Here is a 26726-nt window from a genome sequence, read left to right as displayed (position 1 = left end):
CGCTCAGCCCGCAGCAGGGCGATCTCAGCACGAGCCCTACTCAGCTCGTCTAGTGCATGGTCCAGCTCCGTGTTTAGCACGGCGGCTAGGTTGACTGTGCTGCTCAACCTAGGATTGCCCTCACCGACAGGTGAGACAATCACGCCTCCTGTGCTGCCAGATGGACGGCGGGGGTAATACTTCAGGTCAAGACCGTCAACTACCCCACCGAAAACCGAGCAGTAGTGCGAAAGCGCACGCCGTGCAGCATCTTGCATGGCTGCCTCAGCTGAGTCCCGCTCAGAGATAGAATAGTGCTCTGAGCAGGCCTCCGCACCCTGGAGACTGTTCTCCGGACGGCGCACCAAGCAAGTTGCCTCCCAGCGGTCCGGGTAGACCCCGCGACTGTGCTGGTAGACCACACAACGATACTCGATGGACCAAGTATGCCGGTTAAGTGCCCGACGTAGCAGGGTGTCGAGCGCATCGTGGAAGTGACACCCGCGAGCAGCGTCGCGAGTGATGGGTCGAGCAACCCATCCTTCCGGCTCATGGTTAGCAGAGAAGTCGGTGTCGTGACTCGTGGCTCGAGCTGTCGTCGCCACCTCCGTCGTCTGGGTCTCCTCCAGCAGCTACTCCAGAAGCTGGGGCACCCAGTGATGGTGCAGGGGGCGCCTCCAGGGGAAGCACGGGGGAGCAGCTCCTCACGGACTCTATCTCCTGCTGGAGCGAGAAGGAAGAGCCCTGCTGCTCCTGTCGTCGACGTTCCTGCTCCTCATGCAGGCGGTGGTGCAGTCTCTCCAAGTGGCTGGACTGTCCGGCCACGGGACGGCGAAGCGGACGCTCAGCAAGGCGGGAGGGTAAGAAGGGGATGACGGACTTTCGTGCAGTGTGTCTAAGTCGAGCCATCTACAAAAGACATCGCAAGCAAAAGGGTGAGAACAGAATTAATATGACCAGCAAATAATGAATCATAAGTAAATGAAGGATTAGAATAAAACACCATTTTCAGCAAGGTATAATATATAGTAGAACATAGGTTTGGTCGGTATGACCAACTTTTGAAGGGATATAAAAGTCAAGGCAGGGACAGAGGTCTATAGTCCTTAGAACGACCATTCTACTCTAGGTTAGCGGTCCTATAGTCAACACGGCTTTGATACCACTTATGTCACACCCGGTTTTAGAAGGCAAACCGAATGCGAACCATGTACGTGCCAGGATCAGGTATTCACGTACACAGCAGTTACATAACATGGACATCATCACACAGTGCTCAAATAGTATTAAAAAGGGAAATAATAGTCGATTACATCATACGTCTGAGACGTCCATATAGTCCTTACAATAAATCAAAGTGCGGAAAAGAAACGTAGATAACCGCGGCCTTCACAGGCAGCCGACTGGGGGTTGCCGCTAACCCACACCTAGAACTCGTCGTAGTCTTGGAACTCCTGGAAGTCTCCTTCCACAGCTTCATCTTCGCCTGAGCAGTGGTTGCAATGCTGACAACCTGGGGATGGGGGTTTGGTGTGTAGAGCAAGGGTGAGTACACATCAACATACTCAGCAAGTATCCTGTTTGGCTGTAGTGGACTAGCTTTATGTGGGGATAAGTCAAGCAGTTGCTTTTAGTTGGTCAGATTATTATTTACTAATAGAAAGCCAGGTTTTAGTATTAACCCAAGTTATTAGCCTGATGTACCCTTTCCAAACGGAAAGAATACCACTTACCAGTACCATAATCATAACCGAAAACATCGATCTCATAGCCACCTGTACCAAAGTATCTCTGATCAAGTACCACTAATCACTGGAGCTCCCTTGGCCGCTCATAACCGCGAGCACGGCTGATATATCAGTTTTCAAACACTCTGCAGAGGTTGTGCACTTTACCCACAAGCCGTGATTCCCTTTCTGCCCGGAGATCATGACTCTCCATTGATCACTACCAAGGTGACCCAGCAGGGCATCACTACGTAGCCTTTACAAAGATTCCCCGGGACTGTAGCCACCCGTTAGGTTTCCTAAATGCACCGCACTCCTCCCCAAGGGGCGAACCCAAACTTGGCAGAGCGAGCCGCATACACCGAGCCCCATTGACGGCACGACGGCTAAGTGATCTACACCCCGGATCCTCTAATTATTCAGCTAAGGGCATCCCATTCCACCCTCATGGTTGCACTGTTTTCCCGGGCGGTCATCCATAGAACAGGTCCTTACGGAGAGGCACTCGAGAAACCGCTCGAGCCCCCTTGAAGACCACAAGTATAACATCATAATAAGAGAAGGGAAAACAGCGTATCATAGATAATCTCATCATGTTCATTGATTAGAGTTTGAGCAATAGCATAAAGCTAAACAATAATAATCCAACCCAGATAGGTAGACAAGGACATGGATAACAAAAGCTAGTCAATCCTTAGGTATAAATGTGTAATGCGGGAGGTGAATTAAAGAATGTATAGGACATAGATAGGTCAAGGGACACTTGCCTCCACCAACCGACTGCTGCTCAGGGGCCTCTCCTGCGAGTTCCTCGGGCTCTTCAACCGGATCGTTCTCTATGCGAGTGCACACATACATACATCCATCCATTGAAATTAGGAAACCAACAATACACCATACAATAGAACAAGTAGATTAAACATGCATAGAATACCACATACAATAATGAATTTACCATGGTTAGAAAGAGGCGGGGAAAGGTCTCGCGAGAGTTAAAGCTTATGCCCGAGACGCACTACGGGTAAACAAATAACTAAACGCTACGTGCTCTAGTTCCAATTGGTTCTAACAAAAGAATTAGCTACATGCACTAATGTAAACGTGACCAATTTCCAAATTGAGACTCCTATCTTATTAATATAAACACGTGATTAGCGCGTATAGGACACAGGGGGAGGGGGGGTAGACGGGGACACGACGGGTCGTGCCAAGGCACGCGCACTACGCGAGCACGCGCGCGAGGCCGCACGCACCCGCCACGAACTAGTCATGCGCACGTCGGGGCCGTACGCTAGCCGAGCTCAAAGCCGCGCGCCATAGGCATGCTGGGCAGAGCTCAAGGCCACGCCGGGGCCGTCACGACGCGAGCAAGGCACGCCGGGGCGGGCGGACGAGCACGGCGCACGAGCGGGGCGAAGCACGGGCGGGGCGGGGGGCACAGCCGGGGCCGGGACGGCACGGGGCCGAGGCGGGCGCGGCCGAGCCGGGCGTGGGCGCGGCGGGGACGGCCGAGCCGGGGCGGGCTCGCCGGGGGGGGGGGGGGGGGGGGCGGCCGAACCGGGCACGGGACGGGGCGGGCTCGCCGGGGCGCCGGGCGGACGGAGCGGGGTCGGGCTCGCCGGGGCCGGACGGTGTCGGGGCGGGGGCGATCGGACGTGGGGTCGGGGCGGGCTCGCCGGGGCGGGGCGGTTGAACCGGGGGGGAGCTCGCCGGAAGGGGGCGGGCGGACGAGGGGGCGGGCGCGGGACGGGCCGAGCCGGGCGGGGTCGGGGGCGCGGGCGGCCGGGGTCGCCGGGGCTGGGGTCGGGGAAGAGGCGGCGCGGGCGGGGCCGAGCCGGGCGGGGCGGGGGCGCGGGCGGCCGGGGTCGCCGGAGCCGGGGTCGGGGAAGAGGCGGCGCGGGCGGGGCCGAGCCGGGCGGGGCGGGGGCGCGGGCGGCCGGGGTCGCCGGGGCCGGGGCCGAGCCGAGCTCGCCGGAGCGGCCGAGCCGGGGGCCGAGGCGGACGAGGGCGCGGGCGGCCGGGCGCGGGGGAGGGCGGCGGAGGGAGGAGAGGGAGGAGAGGAGGGAGGAGGAGGGGGGGCCTCACCGGAGGGGGACGGCGCGGCGGCGACGCCGGGGAGGGGTGGCGGCGGCGCTAGGGCAGGGGAGAGGCGGCGGCGGCGCTAGGGTTAGGGTGAGGGAGAGAGAGAGAGAGGGAGGGGATTTTTGGAAAAAGGAAAAAAAAGAGAGGGGGGGGACGGTTGGGCCGACTGGGCCCAAAGTGGGGGGGAGAGGGGGCGCGCGGCTGGGCCGGCGCGGGGCCCACGCGGGAAGGGGGGGTAGGGGGCGGCTGGGCCGCCAGCTGGGCCGGCCGAAGGGGGGGCGGTGGGCCGGAAGGGGAGAAGGGGGGAAGAGAAAATAAAAGAAAAAAAGAAAAGGCTTTTTCTTTTTTTCTAATTTCTAATTTTCTCTAGATGAAAGCATTCACATTCTTAATCAATCAAAAAGTATGCATGGTTCGGCATGGTGCATCACACAAAATAAAGTGTTTTAAGGTTTTGCTTTACACGAGGTCTAAAGCCAAAACCCGCTGCGACTTTGGAAAAGATCAAGGCTTAGCGAGAAGAAAAGGGAAAAAGGAAAGAGTAACGCCTGAATTTGGTGAGAGAAAAGAAGAAAAAATTCTACCCCCAAATTCAGGGCGTTACAGCAGTCGACCGTTACGCGAAGGAGTCGTTGCTCCGCTGGTGCACTAGACAGTCCGGTGAATTATAGCGGAGCGCGCTCTGAGAAACTTGAGAGTGGCGAGTTTGAGACTGTACGATCCTGGTGCACCGGACACTGTCCGGTGGCACACCGGACAGTCCGGTGCGCCAGACTAGGGCACACTCGGTTTCTTTGCTCCTTTGAATTTGATCCCTAACTTCAATCTTTTATTGGTTTGTGTTGAATCTTTATGCACCTGTAGAATATATAATCTAGAGCAAACTAGTTAGTCCAATATTTGTGTTGGGCATTCAAGCACCAAAATTATTTATAGAAAAAGGTTAAACCCTATTTCCCTTTCAAGTTCCAATCGAATCAACTGACCGTGTCCAACAATTTACTTATATTTTACTTAAAACATTGTTTTCACACTGTTCTGCATTATAAACTACACTATTCGTAGGTGAAGTTTAAATATGGGTATATAAATAGGTAAGCTATTAAAGATAGCCTTAAAGCCAGGGCAGTCCATACCGATGATCGGCCTAGCCACATCACCACCACTATCTACCAGAGTTAAGGCCGGTTCCAGTGCACAACCTTCCTCTCGACCCTGTCACGTTAGCTCTCAACTTCACTCTCGGCTTCTCGCCCATGCTGCTCCAGTGCACAGACTGCAGCATGCTACAGCCTCAGCCTATAGCCACATTAGATTTTCTATTCAGAATTAAGTAATTGACGTGAATTTATTTCAACACTTAGAAATCACACAACATAATATTTTTTTAATTAAAAATTATAAAGTGCGTAATAATTAAAATAAAATTACATGATAGTTAAAATAGAATTACATAACTCTAATCGGACTCCTCGACCTCATCTTCCTCCTCTTCACGTTCCGCTTCTGGTTCCTCTTCTTCGTCATCTACCGGACCAAGTTCTTTTTCGACCATCTTTACGGCCTTGGCATGGGTACATCTTTCAGTCGGGTCTATATCCCTGGTCGACAGTCGTCCAGTCTTGTCTTTTTGGACGATTTTCCTTCGGCACGAGATTTTCCTCAGCTTGATTTTTAGATCCAACAGATAAAGGTGCAACGGGAGGTGCTCCATATGGAGGTGGAGCATACAGATAAGGTGCATACGAAGGTGGATCATATGTATGGAGCATAAGGAGGTACTCCATAGGAAGGTGGAGAATATGGAGAAGGGGTGTACGGAGGTACCTCAAAAGAAGCTTGACTTCCATCCGCAACAGGTGGGGGATGGACATACGGACGTATCAGGAATGAAGCTTGAATTCCAGCTTGGGAAGTTGGAGAAGTTGGAGGTTGACCATACAAAGACGGTGGATATTGATACAAATGATAGAAATAAGGGTATAATGGTGGACTCACAGCTGGAAATAGTGCACGGGTACTGAGCCTGAAACACAGCTCTCACAAGGCCCGAGTTGCATCGCCAAGGGGCCGGCCTCTCGCCCGCCCGTGTCCAAGCGGCACCGTCTCCCTCCCGCCCGCGCTACCGCCCCCATTGGCACCAACCTAATAGGATCCTTCAAGTCTACCAGAGTTGGAACCATCCTATTAGGATCCTTCAAGTAGAGGCACAAAAAAATGGAGGACGCTATCTTGATCTATCCCAGGAATGTCAGGACGGGACGAGATGAGACGATCCTTCAAATAAGGTTGTTTGGTTCAGAGTCAAGGGTGGGACAGGACTATCTTAATGTTGTCCTCAGTTATCCCTCAAAATTGGAGGGACGAGAGAGAACGCCAGGGGACGTCCATGTCCTGACTGTCCCGCAGCCAAACGCATGCTAAAACAGCAGGTCAGGATATTCGATACTCTACAGCCTTGGCATCATTTGAGTGGTTTGGAGAAACCATGATCCGTCTCCTTCACATGTAAAACAAACAGATATGTGACCCGTTTTTACAGATCTCTCTGAAGGTATCGCGTCGGCACCCTTGCAAGAGCATCAACCATATTTCTGTTTGACAGGCATGAGAAATCAACCACAGGGTGGTACAAGGTACATTTCATTCTTTGTATCTCACAACTCACAAGGATACGGTGCATTGAGGAGCACAACAAAATCCACTATCCATGAAACCTCAGTCTATAGCCACATCAAATTTCCTATTTCAAAATTAAGTAATTGATGTGGATTTATTTCAACGCTGAGAAATCACACAACATAGTACTTTTTATTGAATTAAAAATTACAAAGTGCATAATAATTAAAATAACATTACATGATAATTAAAATAGAATTACATAACTCTAATCGGACTCCTCGACCTCATCTTCCTCCTCTCCAAGTTTCGCTTCCGGTTCCTCTTCTTCGTCATCTATCAGACCAAGTTCTTTTTCAACCATCTTTACGACCCTGGCATGGGTACATCTTTCAGCCGAGTTCATATCTCTGGTCAACATTCGTCCAGTCTAGCCTTTTTGGACGATTTTCCTTCGGCACGAGATTTTCCTCAGCTTGATTTTCAGATAAAGGTGCAACTTGAGTCGGTGCTCCATACGGAGGTGGAGCATATGGATGAGGTGCTCCATACGGAGGTGGAGCATAAGGAGGTACTCCATTAGAAGGTGGAGCATATGGAGGAGGGGCGTACGAAGGTACCTGGAAAGAAGCTTGACTTCTATCCGCAGCAGGTGAGGGATGGACATACGGACGTATCGGGAATGAAGGTTAAATTCCAGCTTAGGAAGTTGAAGGTTGACCATATGAAGACGGTGAATATTGATACAAATGATAGGAATAAGGGTATGGTGGTTGACGCACAGCCGGAAATAGTGCACGGGGTACTGAGCCTGAAACATCAAAGCAACGATATAGTGGAGAAGACTCATCAAACGGAAGGGTTGTAGGTGACCCATCGGACTGCAAGAGATCCATGAACGTGTTCAAATCTGGGGAGCAACCTGACGTTGTGTGGAGGAGAGTTTGGAAGAGAAAATTTGAGATGTAGTGTGTACAATGAGCTCCACCCGGATAGGGGTATTTATAAGGGCATTGAGGATGAAATTTGTGATTTTTTGCAGTTTTTTTGAATTTTTAGGTCAAAATCAACTAGTTGCAACGGCTAGCACACGTGGCGCCACGTGGACCAATCAAATGGCGCCAGCTCGCTCTCGCCCCGTGCTCTCGCCCAACCAGCGCCTCGCCTCCCTGTCGCCCGGGCATGCGCTCCAGCACGGGCTCTCACCGGGCGTGAGCTGCGTCGCCAAGGGGCCGCCTCTCGCCCGTGTCCGGGCGGCACCGTCTCCCTCCCGCCCGCGCTGTCGCCCCCATTGGCACCAGCCTATTAGGATCCTTCAAGTAGAGAAGACTAAGAGTACAAGTAGCTGAAATAGGAATGCTTTCTGCACACAAAAAAAATGGAGGACGCTACCTTGTGCTATCCCAGGAATGTACAACAGCAGGTCAGGATATCCGATACCCTACAGCCTTGGCATATTGGAGTGGTTTGGAGAAACCATGATCCGTCTCCTTCACATGTAAAACAAACAGATATGTGACCCGTTTTTACAGATCTCCCTGAAGATATAGCGTCAGCACCCTTGCAAGAGCGTCAACCATATTTCTGTTTGACAAGCATGAGAAATCAACCACAGGGTGGTACAAGGTACATTTCATTCTTTGTATCCCACAAGGATACGGTACATTGAGGAGCTCAACAAAATCCACTATCCATGAAACGTCCAGTAAAAATGGTAGATACACCTATTTTAGTTAAGCAAGACAAAAAAAAGAATTTTATTGAAACACAAACCGATGATAATAAGGTAACCAACAGGGAAAATTTACCTGATGCTGACATTGGTGACAGCTTAAAACACCTAATCACATAAACAGAAGACAAACTACACATCTACTGATAGGTAAGAAGCACCCGGTTTTGATTGCCTCAGGGAAAAACAATCAGTTGGGACATTCAGAATGTAAGATCCTTGGGATCCTCAATTATCTTGGCAAGTGTTTGCAGAAAAGCAGCAAGGTCAGCTCCATAAATAACCCGATGATCGGCGGTAACATTTACCTACATGCATTGATCAGGTGAGCGGAAGTGTAAAATCAAGCAAAAAGAAAACCATCAAACAAAAAATAGTTGGCACGAAAGGACATGTTCCGCCAGGCACAAGAAACTTACCTGCATTTGATTCTTGATCCCAATTCTACCATCTTTTGTACCAACAATGGTGGGTTCTGATGCCCCGACGGCCATGATTGCTCCCTGTATTTAGTAACCCACATATTTCAGTAAGGTATACAGCACTGCATGAAAAATAGAAATGGAGAATAAAATAAACTGTGCATCTTACAGTTCCAGGTGGCAGTATTGCATCAAACCTATCAACTCCAAACATACCAAGATTCGAGAGAGTAAACGTGCCTGCAGAATGAACATGTGCAGTTCTTAGCATACACAAAAGAACATGGTCACCGTATTCTACATGTTTGATGTGGTTATTGGTTAACACCAAGAGGCTATCAATGGACATAAGGCTTAAATGATCCAAAAAACTTTAGTCAATTGGTTAAAGCCAATACAAATCATTTCACTGTTTCTATGGCCTACCCTCCATCTTCATATTTACTCCAGAAAGTTCTGCTCTGCTGTGAGGAGGCTCGCTCCAAGCCAGCAACATTAGATAAAAGAAAATAAACTAATAATTGACTTGATGATATCTTAGTTTTCTTAACCTTACAAGTGAGATGAGATGTCTCAGTGCATAACTTCCCTCCACAAAAGACACTTCTAATATGGACTATGGAGCATGTGCTGACAAGCTAACAAAATTGAGTCACATCCAAGATTATTGTTTGGCCAAACTCCTAGATTATATTATGAGAAGGCCACATCCAAGAAAAGCACTAAGTCACAGCTAGAAGAAACACTTCTGGCCTACGAGACTGATAACAAAATTGTGATTGGATTAGGAGAATGCAAATTGATTAGACTAGAGGCATGGAGAAAACTTAAACATTGGTAATAAATTATCTAAAATTAGACCATGATAATGGATATCACAATATATATATATATATATATATATATATATATATATATATATATGATACAGAAATTATCATTAATAAAGAGCACCATCCTTAATATTGAGTATTGACACCGATCACCATGTTCTATATGTTTACCTGGTACAAAATATTGTCAAAGTAAAACGCTTATGACAACATGATATGTACTTATTCAAGTAACCATAAGCAGTTTGTAGCAGTTAATCCCTTTCCTCTCCACATGAAGAGGATTGCACTCGTATTAAGTAATGAGCAGGAAGCATAGAGCTGTATTAGGCTGTGACATTCAATAGTCCAAGAGAGCTCCAAATCTCCAATTGGTGGCAAGGTGCAGCGGAGCAATGTAGGTGATGGTATCAGAAAGTTTAAGAATCAGGCGACCTACTGCAGATGGGGCGAAACCTTTTCTATAAATGACTCAACATAGCCACAAGCAACGGGTACAGTGGTAGTGACCCTCGACCCGGGAACGTCGTTCCCGACCCGGTACGCAGGGTCATTTTCTTTCCCACCATGTAAAAATCTCTCACATGTAGCATACCACGTTCCTCGACCCTATCGATCTAGGAACTTTGTGACTATGGACTCAAGTTATACAAAATGAAACTGTATTTGTACCCTGGTAATTGTACAGTTTGTCAGGTATCTGGTATCATATTTGATATGAGTCAGAAAGCATATACAACACAGAGGATTGCATCTTTTTTTGATCGTATAGCAGATTTAGCTAGGGTAAATTGTACCAAAAATATCTAGCAACCACCAGATTCTTTTATCCTGCTGCTAATAAGTGAATCTCTGTAAGTATACAATCTTATTCAAAACATTAGAAAAGATACACAACAATGTGCTGCGTATTCAGATTTGTGTATGAAGCAAAGAAATACCAGAGTTGTACTCATGGGGCTGCAACTGCTTTGCTCGCGCCTTATCAACTAACTCTTTCCATTTCCTTGACAATGAATAAATGTCAAGCTGCATAAACCAGCAAGTAACCATTTATTTAAAAAAAATCATCAAAAATATCAACACTCATTGTGCATGGTAAAGTGTTTGACCTTATCAGCATCTTGAAGAACTGGTGTAATCAACCCACCATCTATGGCCACTGCCACGGCAATGTTGATACTACTGCTGTAGGTGAAGCTCTTCCCATCCCTGCAGCTGGAGTTCACCACAGGATGCTGAACCAGCGCCATTGCTGTCGCCTTAGCCAACAGTGCTGTCATTGTAACCCCCTTCGACTTAATCTGTAAAACGAAAATGCGAGCTTACCCCTTTATCCAATCATCATATTCATAAAACAATGGTCCTAAACATTGTGCAAAGATGCTCACTTTTTTGTAGAGCTGATCAAGAGCATCAGTTGTGATGGTGTATCCGACCCTGAATGTCGGGATGGCAAGGCTCTCCACCATGTTCTTGCTGACAGCACCCTGCATTGTCGTGAATGGTACCGTCGACCCCAATGGCACATCCGGCCGTGGAGCAGTCACTGGTGCGGCCTTCTTGGGCGCAGCAAGCGCAGCCTCGACATCCTTGGCCACAATTCGCCCACAGGGGCCTGACCCCGTGACTGAGAAAAGATCAACGCCGAGGTCCTTGGCGAGCTTCTTGGCGTAGGGTGAAGCAACCACACGCTCGCCTTGTGTTGCTGGCAAAGGCGGCGTGGGAGCAGAGACTGACACCGGCCCTGGGGGAGGAGGTGGCGGCGGGGAAGGGGATGCTTCTTGAGCAGCAGTTTCTTGCGGAGGCGACGGTAAGGGGGACGTGGAGGAGAAGGAGGCAGCCTGTGACTGGGCCACTGGGATGTCCTCCTCTGACTCGGCAAGCAGCGCGATGGCGGAGCCGACGGGCGCTGAGTCGCCAGCGGGCACGAGGACGGCGGCGAGGAAGCCGTCGTAGAAGGTCTCGACGTCCATGTCGGCCTTGTCGGACTCGACGACGACGACGGGGTCGCCCTTGGCAAGGCGGTCGCCCTCAGCGGCGGTCCAGGAGACGATCTTGCCCTCGGTCATGGTGGAGCTGAGCGCTGGCATGAAGATTTCCCGGATCTTGGCCTCAATCCGGCATCGGCGGCGGGACGAGGATGGCACCGGCACGCCTGCACGGCGGCGGAGCGCGGACGCCGATGGGAGAAGCGTGGACTGGAGGTGGAGGAGACCGGCCATTGCAGGGTGGCGGGGGAGGGGAGGGAAATGGAGAGTGGGCGGGAGGATTTGAGAGGAGTCTGATGAGATCGTGGTGGGCTGGTGGCTACTCCTCGCTTGCTGATGCTGTTGTTGCAGCTGGCGGGCGCTGCCTTGGGAGTATCGGAGGCGCGGCGGATTAGCCGAGGACGACGAGGGGTAGGAAGGTTTGGGCTCGTCGCTCCTGCTGCTAACCCGGCTTTGGGGATTGCTCCAGCAAGCCCAAGGTTTGCGCCAATACTCTTTCCTTTTTCCCCCTTGGTGCCTACATTATTTTTCATTTTAAGCATTAATTTAAAATATCAATACATTATTGGGTTAGATATATATCTTATTAGACTAACTTCCAATATTCCCCCTATTCAACTATATGTATATACTTTCTATTATATTTTAATACACCCTCATGAAAGATACTCTTCTACTTACATTATGTCTCCCACCATTCTCCTTATTTATCTCCCCTACACCAACTAACACATATATTTAACCATTTGTTGAACCATATATGTGCCAATTAAGACATGCATACTATACACATACTTGTATACATACTTAGGTTACAATTTTCATGTTACAATTTAATTTATTTGGTATGTTGTAAACCAAGCGGTTATATTCAAATGGCAATACTCATTGTCCCTAAAACTGCGTACGGACACAATCATGGTGGATGATGCCCACCTTACATGTTAATATAGCTTGCTTGGAAAGATATATTGTAGCTTCTACAGGAAGAAACAACAACAACAACAACAACAACAACAACAACATGTAGTGGAAGACATTAATGTCCAGCCCGACTCATGGCTGGGGCCCACCATATGTGGCTTTGGGCCAGCTGGGCTCGTTTCGTGGGCTGGACCAACATCACCACAAGTCCCATAGAAGGGAGTAATTAGCAACTTCGACCATAGGGTCTGGGTCCCCACGTCAGGACCGGGACCTCCACATGGGCCCACCGGATCCACAGATAGGGGGTTCAGAGCAGTTCCATATCCCTAGAGTAAAAGCACTCTCTTGACTACAAGATCGGTTCCGGACCCCTAGGAGTGGTTCTGGACCCCACATGTGTCATTTGGACCTCAAGCCAAGTGAGGTCCTGTGCCGCCATGTGTCCGGACCATTACGGGTGGAGCCCGGACCCCCTTAAGCATGTTTCGGACCCTAGTCAGGGGAGGTCCGAGGGTGCCATGTCACCACACGTTCCCGGGTCTGCTCCTTACCCAGGCAGAGGTCCGGTGCCGACGCGTGGCCGAGGATGCATGACATAAGTCGCTAGCCTCTGACATGGGGCCCACCAGCATTAAGTGCGAACAGGATGCACGCTTGCCCGCGCCAATGGCAGGTGGCGGGCGCCCTGCATTAAATGCACGCGACGCGCCTAGTCTGCAATGCATGGACTACACTGTTATCCACGCCTTACCAAGGCAAGACCATTGACTCAATGCGCCACATGGGTGCCCCTCATTATGACTCCTACTGCTCCCTGTGTGTTACCAAGGTGGTGGTGGTGGAACAGGCGGAGGGGACAGGACGACACCGTCCATACACCTATATGCACGACAACGTACCAGACTACGCCTCAACCTGCGCCAAGGCCTACACATGTGTTCCGATTAGACAGAGCAAGAGAGTAGGATGTCAGGAGCCCACACGGTGACCAAGGGAAGATAAGCGTCCAGAAGATCTAGCACCACTCGCTCTACCCGACACCTCACACTTTGTATTATAGTAACTCCTGGGCCCACCTATCGGCGCCCAGCTCCCTTGTAACATGCTCCCTTGGACTATAAAAGGAAGGGCACCTGCGATACAAAAGGGGATCTGAGCTCGATTCAAACCCATGACACTCAAGCTCTCAAGCAATACAACTCACAGTGGATGTATGGTATTACGCTCTAGTGGCCCGAACCACTCTAAATCCTTGTGTCCTTGTCTTCATCCTTTCGGTCAGGCAAACCTCAAAGCCCCCTCCTCATCTGAGAATCAGGGTGGATGCATTCCACCACCTGGCTGGAGGATTTCCCTCTGACAATGACCAATAGTTTGATGCCTCTAAAGCAACAATTAGATTTGTGAGTAAAGCTATGAACTTAGGTGTGTATTCTATAGTGTCTGCTTGTGTGTGTGAAGCAACCGTTAGTGTGTCATCCAAATAGATAAACATTAGTTTCCTATGATCATGGTAGATAATCACGTCATAATCATGAATAACACAGACTTGGAGCACAAACAATCTAATTTATGAACACACTAAGTGCAAATGCACTTGAAGCCCAGATCTTAATCAACCAATAACTTAAATAAGTGTACACGACCTATAAACTAAGACATGAGTGTTTTAGAAAGCAAACATAGTCTGACCATGCGACCACATTCCAATTATTACAAAATTCAAAGAGTTTAGCAAATAGTTGTTGCAACTGATGAACAAATGAGAACATAATACATAATGCTACACTCACTTCGTGGTAGCCACCCATATTTCTAGAATGTCATGTTGCATGGCATCATAAAATGATCGTTTTGCTAGATTGCAAGATTCTAGGTCAATTCCCATGATCTGCTCGTCTTCCTTGGCCCTTGCCATTGTCGTGAGCTCAGCTTCACTCTCCTCCTTATTGGCCTTGATGGTTAGATGCCTTTCTCCATTTCCATCTTCTTTTCCTCTATTTGAACAAGTTAGTGAATGTTAGTGCCAAGTGTTCCATCGGACCTCTACAAGTACTCAATCTTCTTCATTGTCAAATTTGACATCTTGGAGATGTACTCAGTGCTGTCAAATGTCGGGTATGTTGATGTCTTCTTCTTGGTAGTCTTGTCATTGTCTCTCTTGAGTCGACTCTTGTTATTAGATTAAGAAACCAGACACATGTTACCATTGCCCATGGGGATAGAATCTGCACCTTAGTCCACTAACACATCAACATTTTTTGATCCCTACTCCAAGTCTAACCATTTTGCTTCATTCTTTAGAACCTCCCAACAATGAGAAGTAGAGAAGGGCCTTTTCTCTAAGCTATTGTACAAGGTCATGGCAAAAACAGTCTACAAAATAAATCATGTCACTATGGTCATGTACAAGGTACTACTTTCATGCACAATAGACTGAAATAATGTTACATTACCTTGTAGGCTACTGTCGTTTTTGTTTATGACTTGGCAGTGGTACGACATGAACTTGGTCACTTGCTCTTTGGTAAGATCCCATTGGCCTTCCAAGCTACATAATTTTTAGTTGGGGTACAATGCTCCCTTTAGGTTTTGTACTCTCTTTATATACCTTTCCAAAAGGAAGACTTATGTTGTCTCATACCTACAACTAGATATTCTCACATTGTGATACACTAATGATCAACGTACTAAACTCATACCACATTCCAAAAGACTATGTTTACCTACTTACCAGCCACTACCCACTAGGTTTAGGCTCATGTTTAGCCATTAGGAAATAAGTGTAAGATCTTCGCTAATTGAGAAATTTGGAAGTTTGGTTTTCAATGCCACCCTAATATTTCCTAAACTTAGACCAGTAGATGATGGCATGACAGGAGTGCCTGTAGGTTGAGGAACCTATCCTGAAGAATTGATACCATGTCTGATAAGTGTTTACATGAAGTGGTGTATGGACTTAGATCCAATTCACTTGTGGATGTCTGCATCAAAGTGTTCATCCAAATTGGGTCCAATTTGCTCCTGTATTCGATGCAACAACAATCAAAGTGTATACTTTATACAACATTGAAGTGCAACGATTATAGTACTTAGTAGACAATGAAATAGGCACCAATCATAACCACACATTACTTTTCTAATGCAATGATATACTCAAGTACTCAATAATTCAAGGATAGAAACACATTAGATCATTACAGTAGTTAATTTACACATAGCTGCAACAAACTACAAAGTTATTGTTGATGTTCAACTACTAAAACATGTGACCAAACTTTGAATTATAGACTGGCTTCAAATGTAGAGACTATAGTTCCCAAAAGTTCATAACATAAGCACTCATCTATCAACGGGTGACACCAACAACACTCATAGATCATTGTCATGGTCGATATTGACATGGTGGTATGAGTTGTCAGAATCATAGCATGTAGAGTCATCAATTGGTACCCAATTAGTTGGCATGATTGTTGGATCTTGACATGTGGGCCCAAGCACTTGGGAGCAAGTGAGGCAACATTGCTCAACAAATCAAGAGGCTAGGGTGCACGAATGTCTTGTCAAGTGCCTATCATCTGGGGTGCAGATGGATGTATTTATAGGGTAATCAGGGAGCCTAAGTACGTTTGAACCCCTGGTTACTTGCTACATTCTTGGAAAATAATGTACAATGGGGTAATTACGCAATAGTATCGACCCTGACTTAATTACACTGGAGTTTTTACTCGGAGTTTGTATAGTGTGTGAAACGACTGATGTTATTATCATTGCCCTTTATTTTACTATGATTATAGAAGGGAATGATCGTTGCTAGGGTTTTTGCGCTTTCCAAGCCTCTCATTTTCTCAACCGACTCTCTCTCTTCCACGCGCCACTTGCTGTCATCGCCGACTATTCAAGAATAACACGCGCCACCACCCTCGGCACGTCGCCGACATGTCTTATTCTCCGACTAACTCGAGCAATACAATGTCACCACCGTTAATGGACAAAATCACCCTTACAGTCGGTTCACCCTCTATGGGCTCAAGCGTTGTGAAAGGGAAATGTGCCATTGGGCCATTTCTATTATATTTTGGTGATTAAGTGTCCAACACATACTAAGTGAGTTGAGTATATGCCAAATGAAAAGAGAAGTGCAAATCATGTAACAAGATACGTTTCTAGACTTAGTACATTGTTTTGAGTACTAACATGTTTTGTCTAAGTGCTAGAAACAAAAAAAAAAGAGAAGAAGAAAAGGACTTGGCTCTAAGCAGCCAACACTCAGCTCAGTCTGGCACACCGGACTGTCCGATGGTGCACCGGACAGTGTCCGGTGCGCCAGGCTGGCTTCCGGCGAACTGGCCACTCTCGAGAAAGTTTGGCGGCGTACGATTATAATTCACCGGACTATCCGGTGAGCCAACGGCCGCCAGCGCAACGGTCGGCCACGCAATCCGCGGGCGACGAGTGGCTGAAAGGGAATTAGGCATACACCTATTTCCTAATTGATTTTGGTGGTTGAAATGCCTAACACAAATAATTGGACTAACTAGCTTGCTCTAGTCTATAAGTTATACAGGTGCCAAAGGTTCACACTTAGCCAATAAAAAGACCAAGAAATGGGTTCAACAAAAAGAGCAAGGGATAACCGAAGGCAGCCCTGGTCTGGCGCACCGGACTGTCCGGTGTGCCACCGGACAGTGTCCGGTGCGCCAGGGGACTCCAAGCCAAACTTCGCACCTTCGGGAATTTTCAGAGGTGCTTCACTATAATTCACCGGACTGTCCGGTGCACCACCAGACAGTGTCCGGTGCTCCAGAGGAGAGCGACTCTGAACTCGCCAGCTTCGGGAATCCGCTCCGCTATAATTCATCGGACATGTCCGGTGCACACCGGACTGTCCGGTGAGCCAGCGGAGCAACGGCTACTTCGCGCCAACGGTCATCTGCAATGCATTAAATGCGCGCCAGCGCGCGCAGAGGAGCAGAGCACGCGCGGGTGGCACACCGGACAGTCTACAGGACTTGTCCGGTGCACCACCGGACAGCCAGGCGGGCCCACATGTCAGAGCTCCAACGGTCGGAACCCAACGCCCTGGTGACGTGGCTGGCGCACCGGACTGTCCGGTGCGCCATGCGACAGCAGCCTCCACCAAACGGCTAGTTTGGTGGTTGGGGTTATAAATACCCCCAACCACCCCACATTCAAGTCATCCAAGTTTTCCACCTTCCAACCACTTACAAGAGCTAGACATTCAATACAAAACACACCCAAGTGATCAAATCCTCTCCCAATTCCACAAAAGCTTTAGTGTTAAGTGAGAGTGATTTGTTGTGTTCTTTTGAGCTCTTGCGCTTGGATTGCTTTCTTTCTCATTCTTTCTTGAGATCAAACTCACTTGTAATTGAGGCAAGAGACACCAATCGTGTGGTGATCCTTGTGGGAACTTTGTGTTCCAAGTGATTGAGAAGAAAAGCTCACTCGGTCTAAGGGACCGTTTGAGAGAGGGAAAGGGTTGAAAGAGACCCGGTCTTTGTGACCACCTCAACGGGGAGTAGGTTTGCAAGAACCGAACCTCGGTAAAACAAATCCGCGTGTCACACTCTTTATTCGCTTGCGATTTGTTTTACTCCCTCTCTCTCGGACTCGTTTCTATTTCTAACGCTAACCCGGCTTGTAGTTGTGATTAATTTTGAGAATTTCAGTTTTGCCCTATTCACCCCCCCTCTAGGCGACTTTCAATTGGTATCAAAGCCCGGTGCTTCATTAGAGCCTAACCGCTCGAAGTGATGTCGGGAGATCATGCCAAGAGGGAGATGGAGACCGGCGACAAGCCCACTACAAGCCACGGGAAGGCTTCATTGGAAGAGTCCCGCAAAAAGGGAAAAGGGAAGGAGAAGAAAGCCTCCTCCCAGAAGTCGCATCGGAGTGGCGACAAGAAAAGGAAGATGAGGAAGGTGGTCTACTACGAGACCGATACGTCATCGCCTTCCACCTCCGGCTCCGACGCGCCCTCCGTAACTTCTAAGCGCCATGAGCGCAAGAAGTTTAGTAAGATCCCCTTACGCTATCCTCGCACTCCTAGACATACACCTTTACTTTCCGTCCCATTAGGCAAACCACCAACATTTGATGGTGAAGATTATGCTAGGTGGAGTGATTTAATGCGATTTCATCTAACCTCACTCCACAAAAGTATATGGGATGTTGTTGAGTTTGGTGTACAGGTGCCATCCATAGGGGATGAAGATTACGATGAGGATGAAGTGGCCCAAATCGAGCACTTCAACTCCCAAGCCACAACTATACTCCTCGCCTCTCTAAGTCGAGAGGAGTATAACAAGGTGCAAGGATTAAAGAGCGCCAAGGAAGTTTGGGACGTGCTCAAGACCACGCACGAAGGAGATGAGCTAACCAAGATCACCAAGCGGGAAACGATCGAGGGGGAGCTCGGTCGCTTCCGTCTTCGCCAAGGGGAGGAGCCACAAGATATGTACAACCGGCTCAAAACCTTGGTGAACCAAGTGCGCAACCTCGGGAGCAAAAAGTGGGATGACCACGAGATGGTTAAGGTTATTCTTAGATCACTTATTTTCCTTAACCCTACTCAAGTTCAATTAATTCGTGGTAATCCTAGATATACACTAATGACTCCCGAGGAAGTAATCGGGAATTTTGTGAGCTTTGAGTATATGATCAAGGGCTCAAAGAAAATCAATGAGCTAGATGATCCCTCCACATCCGAAGCACAACCGGTTGCATTCAAGGCAACGAAGGAGAAGAAGGAGGAGTCTACATCAAGTAGACAACCAATCGACGCCTCAAAGCTCGACAATGAGGAAATGGCGCTCGTCATCAAGAGCTTCCGCCAAATCCTCAAGCAAAGGAGGGGGAAAGATTACAAGCCCCGCTCCAAGAAGGTTTGCTACAAGTGTGGTAAGCCTGGTCACTTTATAGCAAAATGTCCTATTTCTAGTGATAGTGACAGGGGCGACGACAAGAAGGGGAAAAGAAAGGAGAAGAAGAAATACTACAAGAAGAAGGGTGGCGACGCCCATGTATGCCGTGAGTGGGACTCGGACGAGAGCTCCTCCGACGAGGACGCCGCCAACATCGCCATCAACAAGGGCCTTCTCTTCCCAAACGTCGGCCACAAGTGCCTCATGGCAAAAGACGGCAAAAAGAAGAAGGTTAAATCCAAATCCTCCACTAGATATGAGTCCTCTAGCGATGATAATGCTAGTGATGAGGAAGATAATTTGCGTACTCTTTTTGCCAACTTAAACATGCAACAAAACGAAAAATTAAATGAATTGATTAGTGATATCCATGAGAAGGATGATCTCTTGGACTCCTAAGAGGACTTCCTTATTAAAGAAAACAAAAAACATGTTAAGGTAAAAAATGCTTATGCTCTAGAAGTAGAAAAGTGCGAAAAATTATCTAGTGAGCTAAGCACTTGCCATGAGACTATTGACAACCTTAGAAATGAAAATGCTAATTTGTTAGCTAAGGTTGATTCAAATGTTTGTAATGTGTCAATTCCCAATCCTAGAAATGATAATGATGATTTGCTTGCTAAGATTGAAGAATTGAACATTTCTCTTGCTAGCCTTAGAGATGAAAATAAAAAATTGCTTGCTAAGGCTAAAGATTTTAATGTTTGCAATACTACCATTTCCGACCTTAGAAGTAAAAATGATATATTGCATGCTAAGGTTGTAGAATTAAAATCTTGCAAACCATCTACATCTACCGTTGAACATACTTCTATTTGCACTAAATGTAGAGATATTGATATTAATGCTATACATGATCACATGACTTTAATTAAAAAACAAAATGATCATATAGCTAAACTAGATGCTAAAATTACCGAGCATGAACTTGAAAATGCAAAATTTAAATTTGCTCGTAGTATGCTTTATAATGGGAGACGCCCTGGCATCAAGGATGGCATTGGCTTCCAAAAGGGGGACAATGTCAAACTTAATGCCCCTCCTAAGAAATTGTCTAATTTTGTTAAGGGCAAGGCTCCCATGCCTCAGGATAACGAGGGTTACATTTTGCACCCTGCCGGTTATCCTGAGAGCAAAATTAGGAGAATTCATTCTAGGAAGTCACACTCTGGCCCTAATCATGCTTTCATGTATAAGGGTGAGACATCTAGTTCTAGACAATCAACCCGTGCTAAATTGCCTAAGAAGAAAACTCCTAGTGCATCAAATGATCATGACATTTCTTTTAAAACTTTTGATGCATCTTATGTGTTAACTAACAAATCCGGCAAAGTAGTTGTCAAATATGTTGGGGGCAAGCACAAGGGGTCAAAGACTTGTGTTTGGGTACCCAAAGTTCTTGTGTCTAATGCCAAAGGACCCAAAACCATTTGGGTACCTAACGTCAAGAACTAAATTTGTTTTGTAGGTTTATGCATCCGGGGGCTCAAGTTGGATCATCGACAGCGGGTGCACAAACCACATGACAGGGGAGAAGAAGATGTTCTCCTCCTATGAGAAAAACCAAGATCCCCAACGAGCTATCACATTCGGGGATGGAAACCAAGGTTTGGTCAAAGGATTGGGTAAAATTGCTATATCTCCTGACCATTCAATTTCAAATGTTTTTCTTGTAGATTCCTTAGATTACAATTTGCTTTCCGTTTCTCAATTATGTCAAATGGGCTACAACTGTCTATTTACTGATGTAGGTGTCACTGTCTTTAGAAGAAGTGATGATTCAGTTGCATTTAAGGGAGTGTTAGAGGGTCAGCTATACTTGGTAGATTTTGATAGAGCTGAACTCGACACTTGCTTAATTGCTAAGACTAACATGGGTTGGCTCTGGCACCGCCGACTGGCCCATGTTGGGATGAAGAATCTTCATAAGCTTCTAAAGGGAGAGCACATTTTAGGATTAACAAATGTTCATTTTGAGAAAGACAGGATTTGTAGCGCATGTCAAGCAGGGAAGCAAGGTTGTGTTCATCATCCACACAAGAACATCATGACAACTAATAGGCCACTGGAGCTCCTACACATGGACCTATTCGGCCCGATAGCTTACATAAGCATCGGCAGGAGTAAGTACTTTCTAGTTATTGTGGATGATTATTCTCGCTTCACTTGGGTATTCTTTTTGCAGGAAAAATCCCATACCTAAGAGACATTAAAGGGATTCTTGAGAATGGCTCAAAATGAGTTCGACTTAAGGATCAAGAAAATTAGAAGCGACAATGGGACAGAGTTCAAGAACTCACAAATCGAAGGCTTCCTTGAGGAGGAGGGAATCAAGCATGAGTTCTCTTCTCCCTACACCCCACAACAAAATGGTGTAGTGAAGAGGAAGAATAGAACTCTATTGGACATGGCAAGAACCATGCTTGATGAGTACAAGACTTCGGATCGGTTTTGGGCTGAGGCGGTCAACACCGCCTGCTACGCCATCAACCGGTTGTATCTACACCGAATCCTTAAGAAGACATCATATGAACTCCTAACCGGTAAAAAGCCCAATATTTCATATTTTAGAGTCTTTGGTAGCAAATGCTTTATACTTGTCAAAAAGAGGTAGAAAATCTAAATTTGCTCCTAAGACTATAGAAGGCTTTTTACTAGGATACGATTCAAACACAAGGGCATATAGAGTCTTTAACAAGTCCTCTGGACAAGTTGAAGTTTCTTGTGACGTTGTGTTTGATGAGACTAACGGCTCTCAAGTAGAGCAAGTTGATCTTGATGAGATAGGTGATGAAGAGGCCCCGTGCATCGCTCTTAGGAACATGTCCATTGGGGATGTGTGTCCTAAGGAATCCGAAGAGCCTCCAAATGCACAAGATCAACCATCCTCCTCCACGCAAGCATCTACACCAACTCAAAAAGAGGATGAGGCTCAAGTTGACGAAGGAGAAGATCAACAAAATGAGCCACCTCAAGATGACGGTAATGATCAAGGGGGAGATGCAAATAATCAAGACAATGAGGATGAAGAACCAAGGCCGCCACACCCAAGAGTCCACCAAGCAATCCAACGAGATCACCCCGTCGACACCATCCTCGGCGACATCCATAAGGGGGTAACCACTAGATCTCGTGTTGCACATTCTTGTGAGCATTACTCTTTTGTTTCCTCTATTGAGCCACACAGGGTAGAGGAAGCACTTCAAGATTCGGATTGGGTGGTGGCGATGCAAGAGGAGCTCAACAACTTCACGAGGAATGAGGTATGGCATTTAGTTCCACGTCCTAATCAAAATGTTGTAGGAACCAAATGGGTGTTCCGCAACAAGCAAGATGAGCATGGTGTGGTGACAAGGAACAAAGCCCGACTTGTGGCCAAGGGATACTCCCAAGTCGAAGGTTTGGATTTCGGTGAAACCTATGCACCCGTAGCTAGGCTTGAGTCAATTCGTATATTATTGGCCTATGCTACTTACCATGGCTTCAAGCTTTATCAAATGGACGTGAAGAGTGCCTTCCTAAATGGACCGATCAAGGAAGAGGTCTATGTTGAGCAACCTCCCGGCTTTGAAGATAGTGAGTACTCTAACCATGTTTATAAACTCCCTAAGGCGCTTTATGGGCTCAAGCAAGCCCCAAGAGCATGGTATGAATGCCTTAGAGATTTCCTTATCACTAATGGATTTAAAGTCAGAAAGGACGATCCTACACTCTTTACCAAAACACTTGAAAATGATTTGTTTGTATGCCAAATTTATGTTGATGATATTATATTTGGGTCTACTAACGAATCTACATGTGAAGAGTTTAGTAGGATCATGACACAAAAATTCGAGATGTCAATGATGGGGGAGTTGAAGTATTTCTTAGGATTTCAAGTGAAGCAACTCCAAGAGGGCACCTTCATTAGCCAAACGAAGTATACTCAAGACATTCTAAACAAGTTTGGGATGAAGGATGCCAAACCCATCAAGACACCCATGGGAACCAATGGGCATCTCGATCTCGACACGGAAGGTAAGTCCGTGGATCAAAAGGTATACCGGTCGATGATAGGTTCTTTACTCTATTTATGTGCATCTCGACCGGACATTATGCTTTCCGTATGCATGTGCGAAAGATTCCAAGCCGACCCTAAGGAAGCTCACCTTACGGCTGTAAAATGAATCTTGAGATATTTAGTTTACACTCCTAAGTTTGGGCTTTGGTATCCTAGGGGATCCACATTTGATTTGATTGGTTATTCGGATGCCGATTGGGCGGGGTGCAAAATCAATAGAAAGAGCACATCGGGGACTTGCCAGTTCTTGGGAAGATCCTTGCTGTCTTTGTGGCAGCCCTCCCAAGTTATCAGGCCCACATGCACCAATCCTTGCCTTGATGGTCTCAGATGGCTATGCACGTGTACCAGGTAACTTAACAAGGCTATCACGAGTTCAACCACTTGAACTCATCATCCCAAGGATCTCCCACCATACATGCATATTACAGTAATCACATTCGATACACACACACTTCGGAGATAAGAGCGGAAGACTTTATAAAACATTCTTTTCATTTCTAAAACTCAAGGTTATTACATAGGAAGAGTTATATTTATTACAAGTCCTGATATACTCAAAGTGCATAACTTATTACAATAGCAGGAAGGTAGGAACCCTCCAAAGCTTATACATAAGCCTAACTAATCTTCCTCTAGAACTGGAAACGCCCTCCAGCCACAGGAACTCCTAGAATACTCCTCATCACCTACAACAACATGGGTTCGAAAACCCTGAGTACGGAGTGTACTTTCGCAAGTCTTACCCGACTAAGGAAAAAGACTCTCAAGGATATGCTGGTTAAATAGGAATCAAGGAGAGGCTTTAGCAAGAATCAAATTAGATACTTTTGCAGAAATAGCTTACTAAAGTGAGTCCTTACTTTCAATATTTTAAGGCCAGATTAAAAATTAATAGACTCCAGTTGCATCTAGTCTAATTTCACCATCTCATCAATACAACCTCATTTTTATTCATAATGTTTACATCCTGACTTAGGTTGCAGGGCAGCGATCAAGTCTCAACTCTCCGGGGATATAACGGCGATCCGAATCGATTTACTCAGCTGAGGATCTCTAACCACACGACATATGTAGCACTTAACCCTTACATATGTCAACCATTCCCACGGATCCTCCACTGCATGAACAGGTCCGCGCCACCCGAGAGCACACCACCCTTTTTAGGCGGTCCTTTGCCAGGAGGGTACGTGCCACTCTCGCCATCTCTCCACTCCCAGTGCGCGATTGTCTTTTCATGTATGGAATAGCCGGGTTCAAGCTTATCCTGTCCCATATCCAGGGCATGTGGCCAGTTAAGATAGTCCTTGATCATACAGGCCTACATACGCATCCAATCCTTAATTAACCTGGGTAGAACATCACCTGTTCATAGCCCAAGTCCCGATTTAAGTACTTCCATCCTTAGGATTGTTTGTGTTCCTTAGGATGAAAAGAGCATTATAGGGAACTTTGCAGTAAGATCCCACCATGCTCCCAATGAAAATATTCTTGCAGGTAGAAGTCATCCTTCCTCAGGATAACCCTTGAGCTAGGCATTATTGCAAAAGATAGCCTCTATCCACAAGATCTAAGCAGGGCTAAGCATTTTTGTAAATCATATTTTGATACTTCATTAAGTATCTATAAAGGTATGGATATCAAGGTAGGCAATGCATCAAATAGTTTCCAAGCAATTCCTATAAACTTAATGCACATTTCACTAGACTTAAGTGTATAAAAGTCTTAATACAAGGAAGGGGTAAATGCACTGGGGCTTGCCTTTGTTGCAGAGAAGAGGTTCTAGATCCTTCTACCCAACCTTTAGTTAGATAGCTCCATCCACTTGATGAGCAGGCACTGGAGTAGACTCCTTCAAACACCACTTCTTCTAGGTGTTCTACAAGTCAATTACAAATACATGTATGCTTATGTTATGATATAAAATGCAAACTCTAAGTTTTCCATAGCAAGGAGGGATCAAGTTAACAAAACTTGTCGACCAAATGACCCTCTACCATTCCTCCACAGGGACCCTAGGCTTAAATCCCTTGGATCAATCACAAACAAACTCCAAAGTCCATAGAAAGACACTGGACCAAAACTAAAATTACTGCATCAGACCTGCACTTCACATGTCTGACAAAGGCAGTTTGAACGCCCTTTTCTCCCTATTCCAAACAAGGACAGCTCAAGCATTCCTAAACAGTCCCGGGGCCAAACCGTTGACACGTCCCAAATCCCAGGCACAGCCGGCCCACGCTGAGAAGCCCATGCCTGAGGTTTTGTAAAAAGGACCCCGCACTCCGATTGAATTCTCGGGTCACTGACAGATGCACCTAAGCCCCTCGGCTTTCCTTCTTTCACAACGCCTCGGCCCCGACACCGCCGCACAGTTCTCCGGTGAACCGGCACCGGATCCGCCATGATCACACATCGCAGACGACAGCGACGGTACCAACCAACTCTCCAGGCTATGGCAAACTCGGCCGTGCACTCAATTTACCCGCAGAGACTTTGGAACCACTCTACTGTCAGCGGCGGCGGACAGTTGCTCTGACGATCCTAATCTCGTGGTCGAGTTCAAATTAATGGCGTAGAGAGCTTCACTGACCTTCCAAAGTCTCGGTGCGTGCGCGAGATTGACCAGGGATGACTCCAGTCGATCGGTCCACGGTGAGGCTGCCCGCAGCACCAGTTCCACGATGACTTGACTCCGTTCTAGATCACACACCCCGGTAGAGTCCAAGAACCAAACGGCATGAGCTCTACTGGTCTACAGAGAACACAAAACATGCACTATACAGTTGGGGAATCGCTTGTGATTACCTGGCCACGGTGATATAGGTGAACTGCTGGTTGTGGTCACCACTCAGGGATTGTTGTGCTCGGTTCAGGGTCAGGCAAACCTAGGGACTGGGGAGAGGCTACACAAAATAGAATACAAGTAGCTCCACACCTTGCAGTGGTCTGTAGGTGGAACTCAAGGCACGGAGGGCGACCTTCAATTAATTTTGCCTTTTAAGCAACTGGAATGGACAGATGCCCCTAAAACCTGTTCAACATGCAGCAAGGTCGTATTCCCATGGTGCCAGCAGTACCTGGACACATCTACGTGGCTGCCATGCTCAAATTACTCACAGGTGCACAGCCACACTTAGAATACTGAATTTAGTCAAGCTCACCCCTAAAATATCCAACCAGTTCACTGGATATGGACATAGGTAAAGACAGATAAAAACTCCACGGTAGACAGGCTCAAACACATCCAAAGATGATATTTTAGTGGAGGAATGGCTCTAGATCTTTTGTTGCTCCCTTCAAGCTTATCCCAGTTATATACACCAGTAGCTCCTTTGTCCTTTCCTGTATACAAGAGACAAAACGGTTAAGACTTCACTGCTCCCAATTCACCAACACAGTCCAAT

At 47.0% G+C, this 26726-nt stretch overlaps 1 protein-coding gene across 4 annotated transcripts; it reads right to left on the bottom strand.

Annotated features, from left to right (window-relative positions):
* Positions 1–8007: 8007 nt before the first annotated feature.
* On the bottom strand, positions 8008–26445 carry LOC100192900 (uncharacterized). 4 transcript variants are annotated; one of them, XR_004856878.1, is made up of 10 exons: positions 26128–26445; positions 25913–26019; positions 25081–25198; positions 10786–11902; positions 10507–10698; positions 10336–10423; positions 8731–8801; positions 8559–8642; positions 8216–8447; positions 8008–8131 (listed from the first exon to the last, which is right to left on the bottom strand). XR_004856878.1 is itself a non-coding variant. In XM_020549458.2 (9 exons), exons 4-9 carry the CDS (start codon positions 11617–11619, stop codon positions 8343–8345), a joined length of 1374 nt encoding a protein of 457 aa, XP_020405047.1. In that variant the 5' UTR covers positions 11620–11902; positions 25081–25198; positions 25913–26019; positions 26128–26443; the 3' UTR covers positions 8008–8342. The 4 variants fall into 4 exon arrangements, 3 of the variants coding, with proteins under 3 accessions (XP_020405047.1, XP_035821530.1, NP_001131559.1); XM_020549458.2 differs by having other exon boundaries at positions 8008–8447; positions 26128–26443; XM_035965637.1 differs by lacking the exon at positions 25081–25198 and having other exon boundaries at positions 8008–8447; positions 26128–26437.
* Between the last annotated feature and the right edge of the window lie 281 nt (positions 26446–26726).

Source organism: Zea mays, chromosome 3 (genome assembly GCF_902167145.1).
Source record: "Zea mays cultivar B73 chromosome 3, Zm-B73-REFERENCE-NAM-5.0, whole genome shotgun sequence".
Taxonomy (NCBI): Eukaryota; Viridiplantae; Streptophyta; class Magnoliopsida; order Poales; family Poaceae; genus Zea; species Zea mays.
This window is presented reverse-complemented; position numbering and strand designations above follow the sequence as displayed.

What these genes read in the sequence shown, in the direction of transcription:
- LOC100192900 (XM_020549458.2), bottom strand. Translation starts at nt 11,619, where the DNA reads ATGGCCGGTCTCCTCCACCTCCAGTCCACGCTTCTCCCATCGGCGTCC. An exon ending in GCCCCATGAGTACAACTCTG is followed by an intron (nt 8,802 to 10,335) that starts GTATTTCTTTGC and finishes TTCATTCTGCAG; the next exon opens with GCACGTTTACTCTCTCGAAT. An exon ending in CAATACTGCCACCTGGAACT is followed by an intron (nt 8,643 to 8,730) that starts GTAAGATGCACA and finishes TACTAAATACAG; the next exon opens with GGAGCAATCATGGCCGTCGG.